The sequence below is a fragment of the Scardinius erythrophthalmus genome (assembly GCF_964197995.2).
Source record: "Scardinius erythrophthalmus genome assembly, chromosome: 12".
NCBI lineage: Eukaryota > Metazoa > Chordata > Actinopteri > Cypriniformes > Leuciscidae > Scardinius > Scardinius erythrophthalmus.
In genome coordinates this window covers 3,627,320-3,654,516 of record NC_138232.1, presented here as the reverse complement: position 1 = coordinate 3,654,516, position 27,197 = coordinate 3,627,320, and the positions used below count along the sequence as shown (strand labels likewise).

The 27,197-nt window shown below is 34.9% G+C and overlaps 2 protein-coding genes across 7 annotated transcripts; both read right to left on the bottom strand.

The window, feature by feature from the left end:
• Positions 1–1,402: 1,402 nt before the first annotated feature.
• On the bottom strand, positions 1,403–10,048 carry tnni1b (troponin I type 1b (skeletal, slow)). Of its 6 annotated transcripts, none has more exons than XM_081380978.1 (10): positions 9,875–10,048; positions 9,661–9,792; positions 7,671–7,921; positions 6,599–6,630; positions 5,637–5,678; positions 5,155–5,286; positions 4,797–4,886; positions 2,961–3,137; positions 2,729–2,852; positions 1,403–2,618 (listed from the first exon to the last, which is right to left on the bottom strand). In XM_081380978.1, the coding sequence occupies exons 5-9, from the start codon at positions 5,643–5,645 to the stop codon at positions 2,760–2,762; spliced, it is 501 nt and encodes a 166-aa protein (XP_081237104.1). In that variant the 5' UTR covers positions 5,646–5,678; positions 6,599–6,630; positions 7,671–7,921; positions 9,661–9,792; positions 9,875–10,048; the 3' UTR covers positions 1,403–2,618; positions 2,729–2,759. The 6 variants fall into 6 exon arrangements, with proteins under 6 accessions (XP_081237104.1, XP_081237105.1, XP_081237103.1 ...); XM_081380981.1 differs by having other exon boundaries at positions 1,833–2,618; positions 2,756–2,852; positions 9,875–10,024; XM_081380979.1 differs by lacking the exon at positions 9,661–9,792 and having other exon boundaries at positions 2,720–2,852; positions 9,875–10,024.
• A 1,473-nt stretch (positions 10,049–11,521) lies between these two features.
• csrp1b (cysteine and glycine-rich protein 1b) lies at positions 11,522–21,606 on the bottom strand. The gene is made up of 6 exons (XM_081380193.1): positions 21,513–21,606; positions 20,559–20,669; positions 13,159–13,327; positions 12,943–13,072; positions 12,489–12,582; positions 11,522–12,369 (listed from the first exon to the last, which is right to left on the bottom strand). Exons 2-6 carry the CDS (start codon positions 20,665–20,667, stop codon positions 12,293–12,295), a joined length of 579 nt encoding a protein of 192 aa, XP_081236319.1. The 5' UTR covers positions 20,668–20,669; positions 21,513–21,606; the 3' UTR covers positions 11,522–12,292.
• Positions 21,607–27,197: the final 5,591 nt, after the last annotated feature.

Here is a 27,197-nt window from a genome sequence, read left to right as displayed (position 1 = left end):
AACATTACACAGATTAACAGTTTTTTCTTGGCAGGTGAGGATACAATGCAGGCTTGACTGAGTTTACAGAGTAAACACAGCAGATCAATGAAGTAACAGAGAGGTAAAATCAACACAAGAGTCTGAACAGTCCTAACCAACGAGGACTGACTCGAATGTGTAGCTGCATTCCAACTGACAGGGTCCCTACGAAGTGTTCACTGCAGTGCTCCCTATTCCCTGAACACGGAATATCCGGTGAAGTTCACTGCGCTTGACACATTATTTATTTATTTTATTGAGAAATAAACAAATTTACATTCAAAATAGTCATTGAACAAACAATATTAACAATTGACAAAAAATGCATTTATTATTGCGAACATCCTGCAACGTCATCAAGCGCAGACGAAACAACAGTAGCGCGAAGTTTGAGGTATGATGACATAACAGTATATAGGCTACTTACATTTTGGCTCCATTACATGTTTTATGTTTATAAATTTATTTGTAAATTTATTTATAAATTAGTCTATATAAATATAAAATTATTAGCTATTTATTTAATTCGGCTAATATATAGGCTAGTGCTAAACTAAGTGATAAATATCTGTTGCGATGTTTAATGCGAAAATACACATAATTTGTCTATATTATATGTATTTTATCTTATTTAACCATAATCGTGAGATTTGCACTGTAATTGTAACGTCAAGAGCATATTAGCTATTCCCGTGTGTGTGTGTGTGTGTGTGTGTGTGTGTGTGTGTGTGTGTGTGTGTGTGTGTGTGTGTGTGTGTGTGTGTGTGTGCCTCTGGTAAGTTAATAGGCTACCTACATTATGAGGACAAAATGTCACCACAAAGATGGCAATATCCAAAATCCTTGTCCTTGTGGACATGTTTTAGTCCCCATGAGGAAAACAGCTTATAATTACTAAGTGATGTTTTTTTTTTTTTTTTTTTTTTTATGCAGAAAGTTTTCTGTGATGGGTGGTTTAGGATTAGTTTAGGATTAGGGTCAGGGTCAGGGTAAGGGGACAAAACATGGAGATTGTACAGTTTAAAAATAATTTTGTCTATGCATGGTCCCCATAAAACATGAACACACAACATGTGTGTAGGCCTTTGTGTTTGTTTGTTTGTGTGTGTGTGTGTGTGTGTGTGTGTGTGTGTGTGTGTGTGTGTGTGTGTGTGTGTGTGTGTGTGTGTGTGTGTGTGTGTGTGTGTGTGTGTGTGTGTTTGTGTGTGTGTGTGATGTTAGTGGGTATAAAGTATTAACAATACAACAGAAATCATGTACAATATAAAAATTTGAAAAACTATTAAGAATTATTAGTGTAATATCTACACTGATAAAGAAACCATCTTCCTGTCCTCACTTGCTCTTTCAAAAAAGAAAGAGACTCGTACAAACTCAAAGTGCAATGAACGCAGAACTTTACTAGGATGGAAACGCTATTCAGACAGTTAATCCTGAGGAAACTAAATCATAAAGCACTAAAGCAAAACCTCATTATGTTACAGTCAATACAGGGGTAATGTGAGGGACATAAAGGCAGATCTTTCATAGTTTGGAGGTGAGTCATGTGACCAGGGAGGGGCGAATGACACAAAAATGCATCGCAACTTTCCTTGTGAAATGGAGTTGGAGTGAAATATTTCACCTTTAACCCTTCCTTCGCATCACTGGTTTTGTTTGGACATGCTTTGTGTGAATGGTTTTGGCCTTGCTTATCATGCATTTCTTAAATCCTTTAATATGTAAAGTAGGCTATAATGACATTGTTAAGAACCCGCCTAAACAGATTTGTATTTTTCGATTCACTCTTAAAAATAAAGTTCTTTATGTTTCAACTGTTTTATTAAGCTTTGAAAATGCATCTGTTAAACAGCGCCCTCTAGCGGCTGGCAAAGGTACGACCATACGTAAATAATCTATAGTTTAAATAAATAAACTATAGGTACTTCTATACTCTTTGCTTTAATGGAGCAGCAGGCTTTATATTTCCTCAAACCATAAAAAAACCCATAAAAAACATACAAGATTAAATGAGATTCTAAAATATGTTGCCGCCATCTTGCTTCGACGAAAGTGACTGAAACGGACCAGACGCTGAACACCACTTCCCAATTCGTAAATACGAAGTTCCCAGGAGGCCTTGAACGCACCAGATGATCAGCAACTCTTGACTGGTAAACTGAGAAATGTGCAGGTCGCTTTGGCCTTATCATTCACATACTTCTTTTCCATTACATCATACATAGTCATGATAACTCCCTTTATAGAGGTAGAAATGTTATTTTTTCATAAGGGCACTGAATTTCCAGATTATTTACTTATCATTTTATTTTATTAGTCAATTTCCCCAAACACCATCAGCTTTAATCCTTACTAAACATTTGACTGTACAAACAATCACATAAAATGACAAATGTTGATAAATATCTGGAGATTACACAATTTATTTACAGTAGGGCCTACAACGTTTTTGACACTTTTCACATCACAGGGCTTTTAATTTGACATTTATTGAACACACTGACAAATCATTTTGTATTTGACAAGTAGGCCTATGTATGCATTCCTATAATAATCAGCGTTGTCACCTCCTCTGTTCTTCATCCCACCCTGATATCCTGCGAAAAGACAAAAAAATTGTTCTTCAACAACAGCCAAGAATGTATTACCGGTAGATATACTCCATTTTGACTTCATGTTGACATGAATTCTCTCGTACTATACTTGCATGTTTACAGATGTTGATTGTGATCACTTGTTTACTGTGCTGCATCAAACATTTTCTTCCTTCCTTCCATTCCAGACATGGCCTCCACATTTTTCCTCCAGTCACTGACCTCCACTGTCTTTTCCTACAAAGAGACACACAAATGCATCCAGAATTGGGTTAAAATAACGGTCTGAGTAACGATGAACTCCTTCATTTCAGCCCAGATGGACGCCATGGACCCACAGCTCACCTTCTCTGTGTCTTCCTTCTTGACGGACTTGAGGTTTGCTCTCAGATCCATGGACACCTTGTGTTTGGAGCCCAGCAGAGAGCGCAGGATGGCGTCAGCTGAGACCCGGACTCTTCTCAGGGGGGGGCGCTTAAATTTGCCCCTCAGGTCCAGGACTTTGATGTTCAGATCTTTGATCTGCAACAGGTTTGTTTACATGTTTCATAATACGCAAGTTTTTATTGAGCAGGTTCCTGTATGAGTCTGATGTTCTGTTCTTACGCAACGCTACATTCTTAAGACGGGAACACACGGGGTGACAGCCCGAATGTGAATGTAATTTGGTCCTGGTGAGTGATCTGGTCTGTTCAATTTGGGCGTTTACAGTTGGTGTTAAAGTCGTTTATATCAATTCGTTATTGCCAGCATTTATTTTATCACCAATAAGGGCATTTGCAATGCATAATTCATTAGCACTTTCTGTTTTACTCATCATTTTCTTTTCTTTTTTCTTTATTTATTTAAATGTAATTATTCAAATTTAATTTTTTATTTAAATTTGTGTATGGTTGGGATTCATCTTGAAACTGTTTGGTTATGGTTCTTAGTTTGGATTAGAAAAATTAATTAATAAATAAGAAAAAAATTCTATAGAGAAAATGAATATGGTAAAAAAATCAAGAACCAACGTTTAGGGCCTGAAAACTCAAAGGTCTGCACGGCAACCCGTCAAAATAAAAGTTTGTTTTAACATGAAGAAATTGTGACAAATATATTACTGTTGTACTGTAGAAAATAGTTACATCTCAATGTAACAATAATACCAACACTAATAATAATAATAATAAATTATTATTAAAACGTTATTTTTAAGGAATGATCATACTTTGTTTGACCAAATTTTTTTTAATTTCATATGATTCAAAGAAAAATGTAATTATTGTTTTGTGCCGTCATTTGATTGCCAGAAAAAATTAAAATACACAACAGAGAAAGAAGAAAAAAACAAACATTTTACAGGGCCCTATTATTGTAGAGCCCCCAAAAAAGTTGTTTTTATGAATTCAATTAATTAGATATGCTTTTTAATTATTAAAATTGAATTAAACCATTAAAATGGAATCCAGTAAACAGAATTTGGTAAAAATAAAACGGAATTTCAGAAAGAAAAAAAACGTATTTCATGGGGCCTTTACATTTACCTTACATTTTTTTACCTAACCCTAAAATTCATAATTTCAATTAATTAGACATGATTTTTGATTGCTAAAATTTAATGTGACCATTAAAATGGAGTCTAAAAAAAAATTTAACTGAAAAAATGGAATTTGAAAATAAAAATAAAAGGGAATTTGGGAAAAAATTAAACTGAATTTCAGAAAAACTAAAACGTATTTCATAGGGCCCTAAATTTTTTATTTTTGTTAAACTTTTAATAAATTGTTGTTAAATTGTATGTTTCAATTAATTAATTGAAGTTTCAGTTCATAATTTCAATTAATTAGACATGCTTTTTGATTACTGAAATTTAATGTAACGTAAAAAAAGTAATCCAGAAGAATTTAAACTGAAAAAAATGGAGTTTGAAAAAATAAATAAAGGGAATTTGGGAAATAATTAAACTGTTTTCACAGGGTCCTAAATGTTGCTGAAATAGTGTGTGCTGACTGTTGTGCTCTATTAAATCTTCAAATTCTAATTTAGTAAATATATGTCAGTAATTTTGCTTTTAACACGGGATGTCAAATTATAATCAATGCTGGAAACTGTCATGTCTGGTTAGGGGACTTTTCATTTTCCTAGCATTGTTGAGTTACTGAAGCCTATATACAGTAAAAGGCTAAACGGTTTCTTTACTTCTCTTGTGTTGTGAAGCACTTTAGCCTCAATGTCATAGCGCTCCTCGTCCACCACATCAACTTTAGCGTGTAGTTCCCGACACAGCTCCTAATAGAGAGAACAAAGAGTTTTTACAGGACTGACGCTGATTTTCAAAGTAAATCTTCTAGAAGTGTGGCAGATTGTTTCAATGGTAAAATCATGGTAGTTTTACATACAATACTGTATACAGTATGCTATTGTTTAATTATGATATTTATATATCTCATGGTGCTTAAATAGCACTTTTTGGAATTCTATAGCATTCAAGAACATATTTTGTTGTGGTAATTTTTCTATGATAATCCCAGTAGAGTTTTGTGAGTTGTGGACATACCTGAAGCTCAGCGAAAGACATTTCTCTAGTGTGTAGCGGAGGAGCTTTCTCAGCCAGATATCTCTCCTTCTCTGCCTCTTTATCTACCAGCTCTTGCTCTAAGTCATCCTTTGCTTTAGCTACCATAAGACTCTGACAAACACATAGACATGCTCTTTAAAATGTTATATATATATATATATATATATATATATATATATATATATATATATATATATATATATATATATATATATATATATATATAAATATATATATATATAAATATAAATATTAGGAAAAAATCAATTATAATAATGCACTTTCTTAATTTGTGTTTTTTTGTGTGTTTTTTTTAGAGCAAACACCAAAAAAATTGGCATTTTGCACAGACAAACTCTAGTTACATTTTTCCTCTGAAAATGCAAAAAATATTGCATACAGTTGGAACCACAATTTGTGAAGCTTTATTGCAGAAAATTATTATGCAAATGAAAATGTACCTTTAGCATCAGCTTGCGAGATGCAGAGATCTTGGACTTTTTCTGTCAAATTTGAAATGCGCATTGGTTATATATAGCACTCATTATATATGCTTCACTCCACATTGAAAACAGAAATATCATGTGTTATTTCTGCAGTAGATTAGTTAGATAACATATTGAAAAAGTGGCATTCAACGATGGCTTTTCACTCTTACCTCTTGCCTGCAAAGGAATAAAAACACACAATTAGATCATAAATATCTTAATCCTCATTCATAACAACATACAGTAATGTCCAAAAGCCTAAGACCCCAATGAAAATGCTTCGGTAACACTTTACAATAAGGTTTCCTTTGTTAACAATGTGAACTAACAACAAACAATATACTTTTACAGCATATCTTAGTTAATGTTAATCTCAACATTTACTAATACGTTTTCAAAATCAAAAGTTGCATCTGTTAACATTAGCTAATGCACTGTGAACTAACATGAATATGACTATTTTTATTAAATAAGTAACATTAGCAAAGGTTAATGTTGTAAAAAATATATTTCTCGTAGTTAGTTCATCTTAACTTATGCATTAACTAATGAGACCTTCTATTTACATTCCTTTCATACATTTTCATTACCAATTATATCATCACCATAATTTGAGTGTCCATCTTATGCTTTATTAACAGCATATCTTGAGCTGACATGAACAAAACCTGGTTATTCTGTGTGAAATGACTAGACAAATTGTATCAGTGTTACTAGTTTTCTTATTTAATTAGTGACCCAGAATCCTAATCAGATTTTCAGTCTGGTCTCAGACTTTTGACCTGTATGGTATTCACACACTCCTAATCAGCCTTCGTTAATACCGAGGCCTTAAGTTAAAGCAACACAGCCTCTAAATCTAAGAATAGAGCTCTTTTGTCTAGGGTGCCGTAAGTCGTCTAAGATGACGAACAGAAAGCAGAGACACAATATACTCACTCGGGCATCTTTACAATGGCGATTCAACCTAGGAGATAAAAATAAAGGCATTTGTTTCGAAAGGGCAGGACCTTTGGGAGTCTCTTCAAGTGTTAGATTCAGACATGCTAATCAGACCGTGTTATCTCCAGCGACTGGAATCTCACGTATTTGACTCTTGAAATCATCGCCGCTGTATATCATTTGTCTGCTGCTTTTTAAAATGGATGAAGTAATGACACTAATTGATTGATGTGAAATTGTGCAATGGCGTCTGTTCGCCGTCTGTTAACCACTTCAAAAGTCCTGACAGTGGCCGCGCTCACAGATGAAGTGGACCCCTAGGAAAAGAGGTGTTGGCAGACGCCTATCGCGGTGTGGTTATATGGGCATGGTAACTATGCCACACAGATAACAATCCCAGCTTTCTCCAGCCCATATCCACTTGCAATGCACCATAAATAGACTCGCATCAGAGCTCCAGAGGCTTTAACCCGGCCCAAGTTTCCGCTCAGTGATGTTCTCATGGTTGTCAAATTGGCCTAGTGCACTCGGGAAAAAAAAGACGTTTAACGTTGCAATAAAACGAGCATATCATCATTTATCCGGAATTGGGTTCCTTATGCCAAACACCAAAGGCGGTTTTGGTTTTAATACCATTACGCAATTTAATTTGAGGTTTCATGCATCTCAATATCGAAAAGCCAAAAGTAAATCAGATTGATAAAGAGATACATTTTAATTAAATCATCTGAGAGATAAAATCGGAAGTGATCAAGGAGACATGGAAAGATTATAAATCATTATCCATTATAAAACACACATGTAAGTAAATTATTAAACACAGCATTTCTTATGCAAGATTAATATTCAGGCCCGTAGACATTGACGTCTTCCTAAGAATGTTGATAAATGTGGGTTTTTCAATGACCGGTTTTTAAAATCTATGACTATGCCTGGAAATATTAAGAGCCTGAAACATTGAGGACGAAACAAAGGTGGATTTTCCAAGGTAAGATCTCTTGGTTTATTCTTGACATATATTAAAGTTAACGTTCCTTAACATGGAAGCAAAGTGAAAACGCTTACCTTGCAGCTCAGATGGGCAGAGAAATGTTCTTCAAAGTGATGCTCTAGAACAATGCCTCTCTTTTTTAAGACACCCTCTTATTGTTCATCCTCGGCCTGTTACTGGGTGATATTATTAGCACACACACGCACATAAAGCTTTTATCCAGCACTTGTGGAGCTCTGTTGTCGATAGGCCGTACGCGGCTCTTATCTGACAGCTGTGGTTCCTCACGATGCTTCGGGCCTGTCTTACAACCTCATTTAGCTTACTATAAAGAATAAAAAGCAATCTCATTAAATGAACATTTCCATATTTTTAATGTCCACATTAAGATCTCAAGATTTCTCCTTGACTGTATTGTGAGACCAAATTAAATGGAGACTTTTGCTTAAAGGAATAGTTCACTTGAGAATGAAAATTCTGTCATCATTTACTCACCGTCAAGTTTTTTCAAATCTGTATGAATTTCTTTTTTCTGCTGAACACAAAAGAAGATATTTTGAAGAATGTCAGTAACCAGACAGTTGGTGGACACCATTGACTTCCACAGTATTTTTTTTTCCTACTATGGAAGTCAATGGGGTCCAACAGCAGCTGTTTGGTTACGGACATTCTTCAAAATATCTTCTTTTGTGTTCAGCAGAAAAAAGAAATTCATACAGGTTTGAAACAACATGAGGGTGAGTAAATGATGACAAAATGTTAATTTTTAAGTGAACTATTCCTTTAAGTCGGCTGCTTCTCAGATGTTTCTTCTGTCAGTTGTTTTGCATTTATATGCACTTTACAGTACATTTACTTGAAAAGCAAAATTACTGAAGACATTAAGTCTTGTTTTCTGAACATTTGATCAGAATTAAATGTACTTTAAAAAACACCTGCCAATGGAGTAAGAAAAAGCATCTTAATTTGAAGGGAAAACAGGTAAATAATGTAATATATTTATAATATATAAATATAAATAATATATTTATAACAATATTATAAATATATACATTTATGTCAATTTCTTCATATTTATGTCACTTAAGTTTGATATTTGGTTCTTAATATCTTCAGTAAGAAAATGTATGTTCATTTAAGATTGTTTATATGTGTATTCTAGGAAATAAGACAACAACACTGTGGAAAAAAAAACTAATTTGTGCTATGTAATCCTTTTCTAAACATTAATTCTGCTGCTTCTCAGATGTTTCTCCTAAAAAAAGCCTTTAGTAAAGTAATTGCATTGGTTTTTGAAAGAGATCTAAAAAATACCTCAATCTGGCCAAGAAACCAAAGTCTGCAGTCAAAACAGACATTACTCATCAAATTCTTCTAATATCAAATGATCTGCTATTAATATTACCTTTATAGCTCCACACTTCTTACTGTGTGATATTTGTGGTAATCTGAAAGTAAGTCGATACTTCAATAAAACTGATAGTTGAATTAAGCTTTAATAGAGCGACTGCTAGCATTGAAGTTGCAGAAGAGTATCTCTCATAAGTCTGTTTATCAGTGACAAATTATAAAGGGACAAACTTTACTTCATCGGTATCAGTTTTTGCCTTTTGTATAATCTTTTTTTTGCATTCATATAGGAAAGGGATGATATGTTTGTGAGATGTTAGTTTATTCTGACAGATTGATTTTCCTCCGTGGAACAATGCTCTGTGTTTGACCCAAAGTCTGATTAAAATATTAACTGTAGACAATATTAATCTCTGTAAGAACATGACAGGAATGTGAAGTTGCCCATACGTTGGCTTAGCTAAACATAGCGCGGTTGGACAGCTGATACTGCCACTCTGACCTTCGTGAGATAGCCTACTAAAAGCTATTTTGATGTCAAGAGATAAAAAATGCATCCAGATATTGGACAACAATGCTTTTATCTGAGCATAGGTTTTGCTGTAGCTTTCACCTGGTGCTTTCATATATTAGGTCTTGTTGAAGTCTTAAACCTGTACTTTCAAAATAAGTGTCTTGCCACATAAACTTCAATTCTAAGTTCATTATAATCACTGAATTTGTGTTCTCGCTCGTTTTTGTCTCTGTTCCCAAACTCTCTCTGTTGGCAGAAAGCATGCTGAATTGTGTCTGTGTGGATGAAGCATTGCTTTTTCTCATCTGCATGTCGATGGTCATTTCCAGAACCTGCTTTGCAAGATAAAAAACAATAGTGTAACGTGACGCAGATGGTGTTGTTGCCTCTAAACAGATCTGCATTAATACTCACTGAAGGGAGCTCTAGAAGGGTCAGTCAGCGGTTAACACCTGTCCTGTTTACCGGCACCATGATCTCTGCTGGATTTGTGTCTTGGCTGATGTGGAAACCCCGGATTATAGATGCTGCATGTCAGCCGCGTTTAGAGCCGCTGTTGATACTGAATGCTGGCGAGGATTTTGCAGCAATAAATATGTGCTTGTCTCCTTTTTATGTTCGCTGGTTCTTTTTTTTGTGAGTGGGTTTCTTTATAAGTCAGTTTTTGTATTGGCAAAAGTATCGAAGCATTGGCTTTATTGATCATATTTCACTTTGCATACCATTTTCGAAATATGAAATACTATTTAATGTAAAATCAATAAGTAAATATATATATATATATATATGTGTGTGTGTGTGTGTGTGTGTGTGTGTGTGTGTGTGTGTGTGTGTGTGTGTGTGTGTGTGTGTGAATATGGGTAAGTTAAAAAGTAGATCTTTAGCAGTGTAATTAGATTACTGTACTAATTACTCTCTCTCTAAGAATTATTGCATTACTTCTCAACCCTACCAGTTGAACAATACAAGGATACAACTGCTCTTTTAATACTTGCAAATAAAAATATAAAATTGCATAAATTATTCTTGAAGTGCCCAAAGTGTGTACAGCCATAAGGTTACATTAAAAACATACATTTTTAACGTTAGATGTTAAATTTTGATGTTAAATCCACTATTGTTTTATATAGAGTTGTTCTAGTCTATGCAGTATTTAATGTAACTACACCAGAAGTAACTGTAATTAAATTACTGAAATATTAAGAGAGTAATCCCTGACTTTACTTTTTCATGGGAAAAGTAATTAAATTACATGCAGTAATTATACATTTTGATAATCCAAATAATGTTTTATAAAAACATCAAAATATAATAAAAAATGTTTATAATATATATAAAATATACAATATTTATAAGAAACATTGCTCAAAATCATATAAAATACCAGCTACACAAATATATTAGTTTAAAGGACGTAATTGACAAAATATATACATTTTTAATTAAGTGTTTGGAAGCAGCATGCTAATGTGGGACAAAATAAACCTTTGTCTCAAAATCTGATTTTTACTGCCATATAGACCTTCCCTATGTGACAACTAGCCCCGGTCCCCGCTACTGTCGAGAAATCTTCCATGTGGGTCTGTTAAAAATATTCAGACCTCCAGACAGCCAATTATCACCTGCTTTTTATAAACTGGTTAACACTTGTAAAAACACAAGCCAGACTCACACTAGACTAACTGTGTGTAGAGAGTGAAGGAGCTTTTAGTTCTGCCCGGCTGTACTGTTTCCAAAAAATTCATCATGCCACAAATATTGAAAATTGTTTAGTGTGTTGCAAGCATAATGCGATGTGGCGCCCTCTGGTGATAGTTTTATTCTTCCTCAGTGAGCAATAGTGTTTGTGTCCTTCACTCCAGTATGGGAATTTCACAGACAATGCATGCACAGTCAAAGCAATATCAACTGTTTTGACATATTAACATATATTTCGGATGCATTTTTAACTGCACTGCTAAAAGTTGGCATTTTTACACAAAATAATGTTAATGCTCAAAAAAAAAAAAAAAAAAATACCTGACCATATTGAGTTTGTGTGACAAGAATGTTGCATATACTACTATTTGAAATGTTTATTAATATATATTGCTTCACATACTATTTCTAAAATATAATAGTAGGCACTATAGTACATACTGGGCAGGACACTAGTTTACCATTCGTAGCATGCTTGTGTTTTTGCCTCTGGGAGCTTTGGTGGGAATGTTTGTTCCCCCGGCAGCTGCTCTGAGACCAGTTTTGTTTATTCATTTCCATTGTTTAATTGTGAATTAGCCTCTAGATGAAAGCATTACAATCTCTCTGATGGTCTTATCCAGTCAGTCTGTGGTCTCATCGTCTCATTAGATCAGGCCCGTGACAGGCTCAGAGACATAAACACGCTTTGTTCCTCATCACACTTGTGTATGATGTCATGAAGAAAACAAGCGAATCATCCGAGTATTCAATGATGTCTGTGTCCCGCTTTCTGTTTACAAACTTCATGTTTGGTCAAATTATAATTACATTCATGTATTCTTAGTTATTATATCTTTCAAAAGCATAATGCATGGCATAGCCCAGTCAGAGAATTGCTTTAACTATTTATTTTGAATTTATATATTTTTTTAAATACATAAATCCAAGCACATGGATAAACAACCCAGTTTTATTATAGCAAAAATGTCAGTTTATACAGTCTTGGATTTCACATGAAACCCCGTTTATTGGATTTAGTACATACTGAGCACCCAAATGGGCACTTATGTGTGTGTAACATTTATGAGACGTGTTTGTAGGTGGTTAAGCGACTAGTTTGACCTCCTGGGTTCACCAATGTCAGCTGTAATTCTATTGAGCGTGAGCCAGAGCACCAGCTCCCTGTCCAAACCCAAAGCCCTTCGGTCCAAAGTTCTTAGCATAGCACCCTATATAAATATCATTCAAATAAATAATGTTATAAATATTAAATATAAATGTCATAACAAATAATGAATAGGTAATGTTATTATAAATATCAACTGTATGCATGATGTTTGATACTGACCTTTACAGTAAATCTCTCCATCTTTATCTGCGACAGTGGTGGACTCCAGACTCTTCCCACACTTTGCGCATCTGAAGCAGCTCTTATGCCAAGGCTAAAGGAGGACACACATAAATATGCTTTTTGGTTACGCATTTGGTGTATTTTTTTGTTTTGCCGTGCTGGGTGGCTGCATATAAAACATCAATTGTTCGGATTGATTGTGATCTTGTCAGTTTGCACTGCAGGGTTATTTGAGGACAGGTCAGGACAGGATTGAATTGGATTTTAATTGTAGTCGATAATAAGACTATTTTAGCAACCGAGCCAAAACAATCGAGACTTGTTTTCCAAATTATTACATCACATCAAGGAAATCTCCCAGATGAGGTTTCGGTTGACTGGATTGGTAAGACATTTGTCCCAGGGCAAAATGATGTATCTCGGCAAGTCAGGTCAAGAAAAACCAACTCACGCTTCCTCCTCCAACCACCTTCTCTGCCGCGTACACGGCGTTTCCACAGCGGGGACACACATCCGAACCGCCAAGCTTCTGCGCGAACTTTGACGGGTTGGGGTTGTTGGTCGGATGATGGGATGCTTGACTGTGAGACAAACACACACCAGCTACTTTAATGCACATTGGAAAAAAACACAAATACGGTGCTTTCATTGAAACATTCTTCCTAACCCAGCCGGTTTGATTCCCAGAGCTTCGCCCGTGTCCATGCTGAGAGTTCCCGCTCCTCCACCGAAGCCGTACCCTTTTGGGCCGTATTTCTTGCCGTAGCAGGACTTGCAGTAGATCTCTTCCTGATGCACAGCTACTGTTGTACTGTCCAGATTCTTTTTGCACACCACTGCATTAAACACAGAAGATGCATGTTCAAGACACAAATTGCAAAAGACTGTTTGTTCTGAGGATAATGTTGCGTTTTTAATTGCCAAATAATCCACAGCGCAATGGTTACTCACAAATTTTCCCTGATCTTTAGACATATAAGAGCTCATTGTACTATATAGACAAACTATACTGTAAGTTTCAGAACTTAAAACACCCTTGTTAGTCCAAAACCAGCTTTTATTTAAACCAAGCTGCCAAAATGACTCGATTGGATGTTTATTTTCAACTGTGTGAATGTCAAGCATGTCAAGTCAAATTTATTTGTGTAGCGCTTTTCATAAAACACTGTTCCAAAGCAGCATGTTGTTAATGTTTATGATATCTTAAGATCTTCATGCCTTATAATTGCATTTAGCAGATTAGAGCTGGGCGATAATAGAGTTTACGTTTTGCGACGATACAAGCAATCAAGCAGTTTAGATTTGCTAATTAGTATAAATCGCCCTACACAAGTATACTGTATCAATCAATCAATCACTTTATTTATAAAGCACAATTAAACAACTTCGGTTGACCAATGTGCTGTACAGAGTAAAAAGGAAAAATAACAGAATAAAAGACAACAAGGACAAACAGAACAACTGCATCAACATTCATATTTTATAAGACATTTTTTTTTTTTTTTTAAATGGACAATTGCATGTTTGATTTGCATTGCAATTGCATGAGGGATGCACAAATAAAAGGGGGATGCATAGTAAGCATATAGTATGTAAGAGCTTTAAAATTGATGTGTGTAGCAAAGCTCAGTTTGAACATTTGATATTTAACAGTGAATTTGAGAAATGTTTGAGTTATATCTGACTTTTGATGCAAACTGAATGCATCTTGACAAATCTGAGCACAGTTTGAGTGACAGTTGAGATCTGATCTGATACTCTTGAGCAGGGGTGTCCAATCCTGCTCCTAATCCACTGTCCAATCCCAGTCAAACACATCTGAACCAGCTAATCACACTGCAGACTTCCAAGCAGGTGTGTTAAGGCAAGTAGTGAAATACATTTTCACTTACATTTTACATTTTCAAAATACATTTATTTCATACTATAAGTATACAACAAATCCATTAACATATTTACTGACATATCGCTTGAGACTTACTGATATTAATATTATAATTACAATTTATTTGAAGTACTTCTTTATTGCAAAATGCACATTTCTTAATATTTAGCCTAAAATGTGTTAGTAAGGCTAGTATGATCACTGTATAAATCAGTTTTTAAATGCAAGATATTTAAAGTGTACATAAAGTATACTTGCAATAGTTCAACTTTAGCACAATCAAATATATTTAAGTATATCTTTAGTTGGAGCTCAGCACTATTTCCTATTTCTGGATAACTAAAGTGCATTAAGTACAAAATTAGTTGTTCCAATTTAGCAGACTTTAGGTATATCAATTTAGTATACCAACAGGACAACTGCAGGGTATTTATATTAAAGGCTAAGTGCATACATATGTAAATGTATTTCAAATACATTTTGTTATATTTATTTTTCACTAGGGGTAGCTAAACTCTGCAGGGGTGTGTTTCCCGTACAACGACGTAACTCTCTGCTTCACCACCATAGTACAATGCATATGGCAAGCCGTTTTATCTTAAATTGTACCCAGCGTTACTCATCGTAATTGCATTTTTACTAGTAAGAATTACAATTACAAAGCTCTCTAATTCAATTATTACTAGTAACAATTCCAATTAGAGAGCTCTACAAATGAATTTTTACTAGTCATATGTCTCCATTGACTTCCAATCATTTTTAATTATAGAGTTCTACAATTGAATTATTACTAGTAAGAATGCAATTGCAGAGCTCTTTAATTCAATTATAGAGCTCTGCAATTATACATATCTTTAATTCGTTTTTTTACTAGTAAAAATTCAATTAGAGAGCTCTCTAATTGTAATTGTTACTAGTAATAACTGAATTGTAGAGCTCTCAAATTGGAATTGTTAATAGTAATAATTGGATTATAGAGCTCTCTAATTGATTTCTTACTAGTAACAATTGAATTAGAGAGCTCTGTAAATGTAATTCTTACTAGTAATAATTGAATAAGAGAGTTCTGTAATTGTAATTTTTACTAGTAATAATTGAATAAGAGAGCTGTCTAATTGTAATTGCTACTAGTAAGAACTGAATTGTAGAGCTCTCAAATTTAATTCTTACTAGTAAAAATGCAATTACGATGAGTAACGCTGGGTACAATTTAAGCTAAAACGGCTTGGGGACTGTTCGTTATTTATTTAAGGGGCCACCGGAGGAGTTTTGAGATCTGTTGTCAAAAAAGACATGACCCTCCCTTCGCCAGCAATATTTTTTTCTATGACCCTCCAAAATGATTGTGAAAAAAGGCACGACCCTCCCTGATAATTTATTGATTAGCCTAATTCTGTACTAGTTTGGCTTGGCAAAGATGTTCAGATAGCCATTGTTTGTTTGTTTTTTAAACCATAAACTCTTGCTTTCTCATCTGGCTGTAACGATAGACCAAACCTATGATTCGGTTGGTATCACGATTTTTTATTTTAGATTTGAAAAAAAAAAACATGTTTTCGGTGCTGATGCGGTGTGACGCGTTCAACATGTGGGTGGCGTTGCGAATAAAGCATCTAAGCTGTCACAAAGAACCGGCAAAAGTAATGATTATTAATATGTCAAATATAGCTAGACATTTTAATTGTTTTTAATAAACAAGTGTTTTCTGTGTCGACTGCAAAGATGAAGTTGACGATGCGTCGCGATCGTCTCAGAACGCGCCAGAGAGAAATGCACATTTCATAAGGAGAAAGCAGTCTGTTTTCCTTCGTTTTGAATTGTTCTGCATGTTTAAAAGTAGACATTTCAAGCTTTCTATATATTTCTCAGGTCTATGAGGCAAGTAGCATACCTTACGCTGAGTTTCGGTTCATTTATGAGACAAGAGTCCAGTTCACTCGCCCGCGCCTCTGTGTCATGATTATCTATTTTCTACTATATTTAGACTACTTCTTATTTATTAAATCCAGATGAAACATTGATTAAAATTAAGATAACATTAATAAAAAAACGAAATTCACTTTAAAGAAAGGCTTTGTGCTTTCTGTTTGAGGTCTCTGTGCAATTTTTAAAGTCGCTTCAGAGCAGTCATGTCCGTGCGTAATGGAGAACTGTCACGTCCGTAACATTTTTTTTTTTTTTTCACATAAATGCAAACACGAAAAATAAAATAAAAATAATATAAAATTTAATTTTCTGTGGAGGCCGATCTTTATTCATCCGGTGGGTATATTTTGGTTTGCACAGTGTAACTTAAAGAATTACTAAAAAATATTTTGCCACCTAAAAGTTAAAGATTTTTTTGTGTCACGTCACATGTCTATTTCCCTCATATTAAATATAAAACGCATGTGTAGACTGATATTTTTCTAATGTCTTGACTCCTTTCAGACGTTTCAAATAAATGCATTTTCTGAGAATTTTTATTTTAAGTTTTGACTGCAAATGTCACGTCCATTCACTGGAATCGCCCAATTTTAACGAATTTATCCTAAACTAGTTTTTGTGGTGTAGGTCTATGTATTTTATGTTAACTTAAATAATAGCCTACTAATAGTGATTTAAAGATGTGGTAGCGCTGCGAAGATCGCGAGTCGTCAACTTCGTCTAGCCGACACTGACATAAAAAATAACTGTTTTATTAGTAAACAATTAAAATGTCTCCTGCTATATTTAACATATTTGCCTGTTCCTTACAAAACACTGACAGTGGGGTTTTTGACCGTTTTTTTTTTTTTTTGAGCAGCAGCGGACAAATTATTTCGACACACACACACACACACACACACACACACACACACACACACACACACACACACACACACACAATATTGATAAACAGGATTTTTTTTGTTGCTTTTTTAATACAATAAAAATTTCATTTAATTTGTTGTTTAATAAAATTATAAGCCTATTATTTTTAGTTTATTAACAGCAACAACAGCTGTAAAGATGAAGTTGACGATCGCCATCTCCGTATACGCTAGTAGGCTAGTGAACACGCCTATAGAGAGAAATGCACATCATTACATAACCAGAGAGTAGCCTATTTCTTTTCGTTTTAAATTGTTAAAAAGACATTTCAAGCTTTCTTAAGATATATTTCATGTATGTGAGGCATATGTTGAGTTTCGTTAAGTTAGGATGAGATGCGCTCCTGTTTACGAGCAGTGCAAGTGACCACGCGGGCGCCTCTATGATTGTGTTGTCTGCTATATTTGGTATTTGGCAATTTGTTGATAAAAAAAAAATGAAAATTAAGATACAATTTATACAAAACGAAATTCACTTAAAAAAATAGTTTTCTGCAAAACAAAACTTAATTAAGTGGTCAAAATCATGTCTGACCCGCTCCATGTCTCTCGATATTGCGTAGCCTATACTCGTGTGTGCGGTTCACTTTTCATAATCAACATAGATGAAAAAATAACATTATTATATTTTAACAAAAATGAAACTAAATGAGCTTATTTAATGGTAACAACACAGTAGGCCTACAGACTCTGTATTTGTGCAAATTGCTGCACATTCATTTTATTCTGAATTTTGCACACACAAGTTGAAAGGCATTTGTTTGTGCATGCATGTAAAACATATCTGCAACATTTATCAAGTTCACTGATAATTATGCGTGCATTTATTAATTATTATCTTAATGAATAATGAATCGGACGAAGCATATAAACATTTTGTTTAGAATTTGGATCGATCATCGCAAATAGATCCGAATGAAGAAACGTACAAAACCATAGGCTATAGAAAATGGGTGGGCCCGGACCTAAATGCCCACCCGGGCCCAATGGTAGCGCCGCGGCTGGTGGTAGCCCTACATCTTACACATCGTGGAAACAAAATAAGAATGGAAACTAAAATATGCAGTATCGCCATACAGCGCACATTCTATCAGCAGTTCTGGCGCCTCAGTCCCAATACTGTAAAACTCGACTTACGTTCACATCACATTTTAATGCAGCGGTAGAGTTACACTCACAGGACACTGTGCACTTAAAAAAAGTTCATTATTTGCTCGTGCTTTAAAGCTTTGCCGGGTAAACATTTCTTTGGCATTCTGTTCTGACATGATGCACTTTTTCTAAGCGCGAACTGAAGCGCACACTGCCAAACAGCGCCAAACTGGATTTTTGTTGGGTCAGACCCATCTGATATCGAAGGGGGGCTGATAACGCGAGATCAACATGGAGCTAAATGGAAAAAAATAGCACCAAACAAGCCACTTTGAAATGTTGCTGTTTTAATGAATATAAAAGTTGGGTGACCCTCCCCCTAGACTAAAAAAAGTTGGATGACCCTCCCCTCAACAAAGAATAAAAAGACATGACCCTCCCCTATTTTCCTCCGGTGGCCCCTTCCATAAATACCGAACGGTCCCTTGCCATACAATGCATCTTGAAGAAATCACTAGCCAGTCACGACTGTTTCCTGAAACTATACTGTCGCAAATTGGTCGTTCAACCACGTTGGTTAATGATGTCACGCAGGTGGTGGAGTAATAATTACTTTTGAATTTTTTGCTATAAATTACGAACTCATTAGAGGACTGTTTCTCATTTTTCTCAGTTATTTTGCTTTATTTCCAGATTCAATCATAGTCTCGTTCTTACGTGGTAGAGCACGTTCGCACATGCGCACTCTTCAAAAACGGTGCTTTAAATCTCTTGACAAACTAAAGACATAAAGACATACAGATTGGACTGAATGTCAGCTTGCTTATTTTGCTCAAGATAAGGATTTATTGAGTCCACATGTCATGCAAACAAGAAACTCTTCTTCTAACCACAGGTGGAGAGCTGTTGTTCAAACTACACAACTTTGCGATGCTGTTTGCGAATGTTCGTTATAGAACGATGGTTTTGGAAAACACTGACTCGTTGAACTATGTTGATAACGACGGAACTTGCGACCATAGTTGGCTAACGATGCTTTTGGGAAACGCTCCCCAGGATAGTGGCCCTCCAGGAGAAGGTTTGGACACCTGAGGAGAAACATCTGAGAAACATATGTTCATTCTTCATTTCTGAGCAGGAGGAAAAATGGAGGTATTAAAACCACAATCCTAACATAAACATTCTCCCTGGGATTTGGTGATATAATACTGATGCATCATCAGTGCTAATGTCTCGGCAAATGCCATCTGCACATAAACATCCATTTGTTGCACAGATCTGCAGGCCTTGTGCAGCCATAAAAGGCCGACGAATCCACCGGGAGCTTCGGTTGTACAACACCTAATATGGACACACTGTAAAACAGAAAAGATTTACTCGCTGCTCAGTTCCGTATCCAAAATCATGCCAGATTTCCTCTCCAAGGACTAGTTCAGAAGCTCAAACTACTTTTCTCCACCAATGCTCCCAGTGGATCTCATTCATGATTTTTCTGTCCTATAAAAAGGCATTGTCCTAAAGTCTTTTTTGTTTTGTTTTTTAAATCAGTTGCATTTATTTAATTGCTGCTTAAATGTACACATGGATAATTTCTGCACATAAACATCCATGTGTATTTAAGCAGCAATTAAATAAATGCAACTGATTTAAAAAACAAAACAAAAAAGACTTTAGGACAATGCCTTTTTATAGGACAGAAAAATCATGAATGAGATCCACTGGGAGCATTGGTGGAGATTTGTGGCCAAGATTTGAGTTTCTTGAGGTAGTGACAGTGTGTCACGGCCATTGCATTCAGAGCTGACAGTTCAAGAACAATACGTTCAAGAACAATACGTTATATTTTCCATGATCTATATGACCATCTGCATGAACAATCTTTCCGTTTTCCGGTTAACACCCTCTCTCTACGGGACTAACCATCACCACCCATTTCCACATGGAGAATCTCACACTAACATGCACATCCTTTATGCTTAAAATACTCTGTTATAGAGCAGGTGAACGTTTGTGTCTGTCTCTAATAGATTTATCCGCTTGAGCTTGAACATGTGCTCCCATCTCTCATGTGAGATTACACATACTGTATTGTGATGTGAATACTGAGTGTCGGATGTTGAATGAAATGGAAGCGAGTCGACCAAATGCACACCTTAAATCAGTAAAGAAGATGATGCACTTATAGTTGACTTGCTTCCATTTGATTTAACAGACAAGAGTTACTGGTGTGTGACTCACTGCACAGAAAGCAGGACTTGTGGAAGCTTTGTCCCTCACACTGGACCTCCTCTGCGAAATACACCGTCTTCTTACAGCAGCCACACTTGTTTCCTCCTCCGAGCGGCATCCCTACACACACACACACACACACACACACACACACACACACACACACACACACACACACACACACACACACACACACACACACACACATTAAAAGATGCACAAATTAGTTCACAAATGCAACATTGCAAAAAGTCTTCTTCATTGGGCATAAACTAATTTGCCTTGTGACAATATTTTTTTCTGCTGTAAATTTTATGTGTTTTCAGAGTTTCAATAAAATTTTCTTAATGAGAAGGTAAATTGTAGCTGGATAAAGTTCAATGAATCAAATTTGGTAAATTCAGGTAAAGTGGAATGGTTTCATATCCTTTGTCGTTGCCATTGTTTTTACAGTATAATCCAAATGACTACATCTGTGCTGTTTTTTGGAAGTCATGGAAGAATATGCACGTTATGGTTTATCTTTTTTTTGTTTCCTGTAACATCATTGCATATATTATGCAATATGATTTATATAGCCCACTCTGTAACACTTTACAATAAGGTTTACTTTGTTAGCATTAGTTAACATGAACCAAAGCTTTTATTAATCTTGGATAATGTAAATTTCAACATTTACTAATACAGTCTTAATCAAAATTTGAATCTGTTATACATTAGTTAATGCATTGTAGCATAAGCAAAGAATAAAGAATTGTCTTTTTATTAACTAAAGTTAACAAAGATGAATAAATGCTGTAATTGATGGTTCATTTTATCTAATGCGTTTACTAACTTTAACAAATGAGACATTATTTTAAAGTGTGATCATATACTCGTCTGATATCATACCTGGATAAAGGGTCAAAACACATGTGTTCTGTCTTTCCCCACATTTATTTTAAGTAATAGTAAAGCTCTTACCTGCAGTGATAGATAGTTTGTGTGATTCTGCTTCACTAGAAGATCACAGAGCGAACAGCAAAGTCTGAGTCCTCATATGAGTCCAGAGAGAGAGAGAGAGAGGATGAGACTGATAGAGAGAGAGAGCGAGAGGATGAGACTGATAGAGAGAGAGAGAGAGAGAGAGAGAGAGAGAGAGAGAGAGAGAGAGAGAGAGAGAGAGAGAGAGAATTCTAACCTGTCTGGCTCTTCTCAAAACACTATTTGACAGTTTTCTTTTTGTGTATGACTATTATATTATATATTAGTTGGCCATGCAAGACGATTCTTTACTAAAATAGTATGTTTACTGAACAATCAAATACAAATGTAGAATTATTTATAATGTACTATATTTAGACCAGAACACTATTATTTATATGAGTCTCTTAATAATTGTTTAATAGTTGAACTACCAAACAGACTTTAAGATTTAAGAATAATTTTGTGTCTGTAAAAGCATGGCTTAATGTGTTTGTAGTTTTGTGATGTTTTCTGGAAGACATGCAGTGTTGCAGTGACACATGAAATGTTTGCAGATGTTGTTTGACCTTAAACGGTGTTTGTTAGGAGAACTGGAATCCCTCACCCTCCTCATACCAAACACACATTCACACAGCTGAACCTGCTGGAACACAAAGCTCATCAGGGAATAAGAAACGGAAGAAAGTTAGTTAACTAGCTAGTTAGTTGGTTAAGAAAAAAGCAGGCTAGTTAGTTGTTAGTTAATAAAGCATATTAGTTAAGAAATTAATCAAGTTAAAAGAAATAAATCAGGACAGTTAGTTGATGTTAGTTAATAGGTTGATAAGTTATTTGGTTAAGAAAAAAGCAGATTAGTTGTTAAGAAATAAAACATTAGGTAGTTGGTTAAGAAAAAGGCAGGCTAGTTAGTTGTTGGTTAAGAAATAAAGCAAGTTATTTATTTAGTGAGTTAGTTAATTAGAGAGTTAAGAAAAATATCAGGTTAGTTAAGAAATAAAGCATATTAGTTAGTTGGTTAAGAAATAATCAGGTTAGTTGATTTTAGTTAGTTGGTTAGTTAGTTAACTAGAGAGTTAAGGAAAATATGTGGTTAGTTAAGAAATAAAGCATATTAGTTGGTTAAGAAATAATCAGGTTAGTTAGATAGTTGATTTTATTAGTTAGTTAGTTAGTTAGTTAGTTAGTTAGTTAGTTAGTTAGTTAGTTAGTTAACTAGAGAGTTAAGAAAAATATCAGGTTAGTTAGTTAAGAAATAAAGCATATTAATTAGTTGGTTAAGACATAAAGCAGGCTAGTTAGCTAGTTAGTTAAATAAATCTAGGTAAAGAAATAAATCAGGTCAGTTGGATAGTTGATGTTAGTTAGTAGGTTAGTTAACTCGCTAGTTGGTTAAGAAATAAAGCATATTAGTTGGTTAAGAAATAATCAGGTTAGTTAGATAGTTGATTTTAGTTAGTTAACTAGAGAGTTAAGAAAAATATCAGGTTAGTTAGTTAAGAAATAAAGCATATTAGTTAGTTGGTTAAGACATAAAGCAGGCTAGTTAGCTAGTTAGTTAAATAAATCTAGTTAAAGAAATAAATCAGGGCAGTTGGATAGTTGATCTTAGTTAGTAGGTTAGTTAACTCGCTAGTTGGTTAAGAAAAAGCAGGCTAGTTAGTTAAGAAATAAAGCATATTAGTTAGTTTGTTAAGAAATAAAGCAGGTTAGTTAGCTAGTTAGTTAAGAAATAAATCAAGTTAGTTAAGAAATAAATCAAGTTAGTTAAAGAAATATATCAGGATAGTTAGATAGTTGATGTTAGTTAGGTTAGTTGGTTAAGAAAAAGTTAGTTGTTTTTCACTAAAGTGTGTAAACATTTAAGAACCATATAATCAAATTTAAGTACCAAAATTTTGCCACAGCACTTTTTTTGTTAAGACAACTTTAATCAGTTCGGACCTCATGTAATAAACATAAAATAAATGTAAAATTAAAAAAATATATATCCAATGGCCTCTTCCAACAGTGGCTGTTTCTCTCTGTCCCCCGGGTTCACAGACAAGGTTTAAATTTAGTCTCAGACTTAAACACATGTTTGAGCTGTTTTAACTGAAACTTTCACTGATATATCTTAAAATATGTCAGCGTCATTGTTTTGTCTCACGATACACACCAGTAATGTTTTTTTCCTAAGGCACATGTAAGCTACTGAAATGTCCTAATTGAACTAAGTCCTAATCCTGGCTTAATATAAACCCTGTCTGTGAAACTGGGCCTGTAAGTTTTACTCTAATTTAACTGTGGTCTCTTAACTGGGCATGTGTTGCATGTTCACAGCTGCACATGAACATTACAGCATGCATCTTCAGTGTGTGCCAAGAGCCTGTGATCCTGCTGATGGTGCAGTTCGTCCGGCACAGATTCATCTGATCCAATGACTTCCTTCGATTGTTGATGCAAAGAGAGAGGGTGTTGGAAACTGATCCATAGCCTCGGGACTGAGCAAGGAATGTCCTGGTGCTCATTTTCAACTGTGTGTGTTACAGAAGCCTTTTCTACACAACCTTTTGGCCACACACATCTCTGTCTGTCTCCTCTGGACATCCAGCCTCTGCATGTGTGTGTGAGCACGAGTGTGTGACTGATGCTTTAATCCAGCGCTGGAGAAACAGGAGCCGAAGACAGGAAGGTTTTCATGTAAGTCTGAGCATGTGTCCGGGCCTGTGAGAGAGAGGGCGACTCGGGTGCTGTGAAGTTTATGTGATGAATGAAAGAACTGCTGCTTCATTTCTTCAGCATTACGGACGGAATAACGCAGTTTCCTCAGCATCTGTGAGTAAATGATTATTTTATATTCTTTTCCATTTGTGTTATTGTGTTGTTAACCTGTGAAATCAATCAGTCATAAATTCTGTTAATCGCAAAAATAATTAAGTCAGGTGTTAAATTTAATGTAAATTGATATTACGTAATAGTTAGCTGAACTGGCATTAATTAGTTCATTAAGAAATTAATTATTTAATGAGTATTTTTGTATAGTCTCTGAGTATGATGGCCATTGGAGGGACTTGTACTATTGTAGAGGGATAAAAATGTACAATTTACTTACCATTTACTCACCCTTATGTTGCTTGAAATTATTTTTAGGACTTTAATTTTGAAGGCTTCATCACAAAAAGCTATATCGAATGGCCTCAGAAGACTAGATTATAGCCCATATTGCTGTACTTTTACGCTCTCAGCATCATTTTATTGTAGCTTGGATATCTCTTTTTGTGTTCCACTAAAGTAAGTCAATCATACAGAGGTTTGGAATGACATGAGGATTAGTAAATGATGACAGAATGCTCATTTTTTGGGTGAACTGTCCCTTTAGTGGAATATTGATTTGAAATTTGTTGTATTTATTTAGAATATAGAATATTTAAGAAAATATGGACTAGGATCTTAAGATGGTTTTGGGGGCACATCATTAGGAATGAATGAAATCACACTTACACATAAATAAATAACAATAAATAAATGTATAATGCAACTTCTGTCCTTGCCGAGTAACAAATAAAATGGGGGGTGGGGTGCACATAATTAGGAATGAATGAAAACACACTTACAGAAATAAAAGATATTATGCATCTTCTGTACTTGCCAAGTAACAAATAAAATGTAAATATTGGTTTGTGTGGATGTGCATTTTCAGGAAACGACCAGAAGAGGGCGCGCTCACTCTTCTGCACTGACTTGTAGACACACCCTTTCTTTTGCGTGCTCTCTCGCTCTTTTTTCACTCTCACAATCACTTGCTTTTGGCTTATAGGGTACTGACCAAGAATTGTACGTTCATGATAGCACTATAATTTTTGCTTCAAATATCTGACTGTGCTTGACTTTCTGTTTTCCTCCTTGTATACTTTAACGATTTATTTTCCCACCACAAAATAAAGCAAGCACGTGCCGAGACCCTGCTGTGATTTGTTCGGCGCTGTTGATTTTCTGTGAGAGACTATAATTATGACTGTGGTCTTAATGGAATAAGCAGAGTTAAAGAGCATTAGCTGTGTAAATGCAGCCCGGTTGATGTGAAACAGAGACTCTGCTGCTGTTTTGGATGGATCACTCCATCATGCTCAGATTAGATTCAGTCCAGTAAAGCCTGATAAACGAGTGGCTGCAGTTCTGCCTGTAATGCGGCTGAAACTTGAGCTTGTCTGCAGAGAGAGAGAGAGAGAGAGAGAGAGAGAGAGAGAGAGAGAGAGAGAGAGAGAGCTGCCTCACACTGATGGATGGACAGGACAGGAGATACACACTTTAATCATCACCTCCATCATCAGTATCAATAACAACACATCGAGGTAATCATAATCATCACCTTGATGTGATGCTGATACTGCTCTGTAAAAAATTATATGATCAATAAGTTATGACATGTTTTTACATTGCTTTAACTCGTCATTAATAAGTTAATAACTAATTATTTTAAGTCAGTTTAATGTAATTTAAGTTGAAATGACTTAAACATTCAAGTTGATTGTACTTAAAAATTTAAGGCAGCAACTTTTTTTCCCTGTTCAACATCGTCACCTTCATCATCGTCATCATTCTAAAACACCATTTTTTAGAATGATGATGATGATGATGAAGGTGACTATGTTGAAAAGGTTGAGGATGAGGAAAATGATAAAGTGTGCCTTTAATTTTGCAAAAACTTCATCATCACCATTATGATCATAATCTTCATAATAATAAAAAAGCAAACATCATCACTATCATTATTCTCATCTTCATCATCATATAGGCTAGTAGTGATATATTAGCATAACTTATGGAAATCCATATAAGAAAAAAAACATGCTTTGATAAGTCAATTATGACAAAAAGTCATAATTATGAGATAAAAAGTCAAAATTATGAGAAGTCAATGATAACAAAAAGTAGAAATGATGACATACTAAGTTATAATTATGACAAAAAGTTGAAATTATGACAAAACCCAGTCATTATTTTGACAAAAAAATATTTTTTGAATGTTGAGCTGCAAGTTCATTGGCCACTAGGGTGACCACCATCAAACAAACCAAATGTGGGACGATTATAAGTTTATGTGGGACGTTACCAACACTAAAACTGAAACTGTTATATAATGTCTACTGTATCTAACTTAATAAAAACATTTGTATTCTGCCTTTCAGCTGATATACGTTATTTGTTCTTTAGTCCCTTCCAGAAAACACCATTACATCAAAATGTAACATGACATTATCTGACATGTCATTTAAATTCAACATCACTGAGCCCAAAAGCAGCAGGAATCAGTTCTGACCAAGTCCAACTAAAATCCAACAAAATAAACAATGAGCAAATAAAATATAAATCAACATGCAATTAGATCATTGGCAGTCTTATATATTAAGAATATATTAAATCTCATATTTTTAGAAAGGATGTGAATTAAAACAACCACAGTTGATAAATTCTGTTAAATTAACATTTTAATTGACCGAATTATCCATTTGTTTTCTGACAGGAAACACATGGAACGAATCACCGGTCCACATTTTGATTGACAGCCGTCACAACCTAGTGACCGTGTTTACTCCTTTCCTTTCAACCACTGGATATGATTTTAAAAACGGCTGTTGTATTTGTACTTCTGACGAAGCGCTGTTAAATATAGGTGAAAATTACGCCGCAAAAAGAATAAAG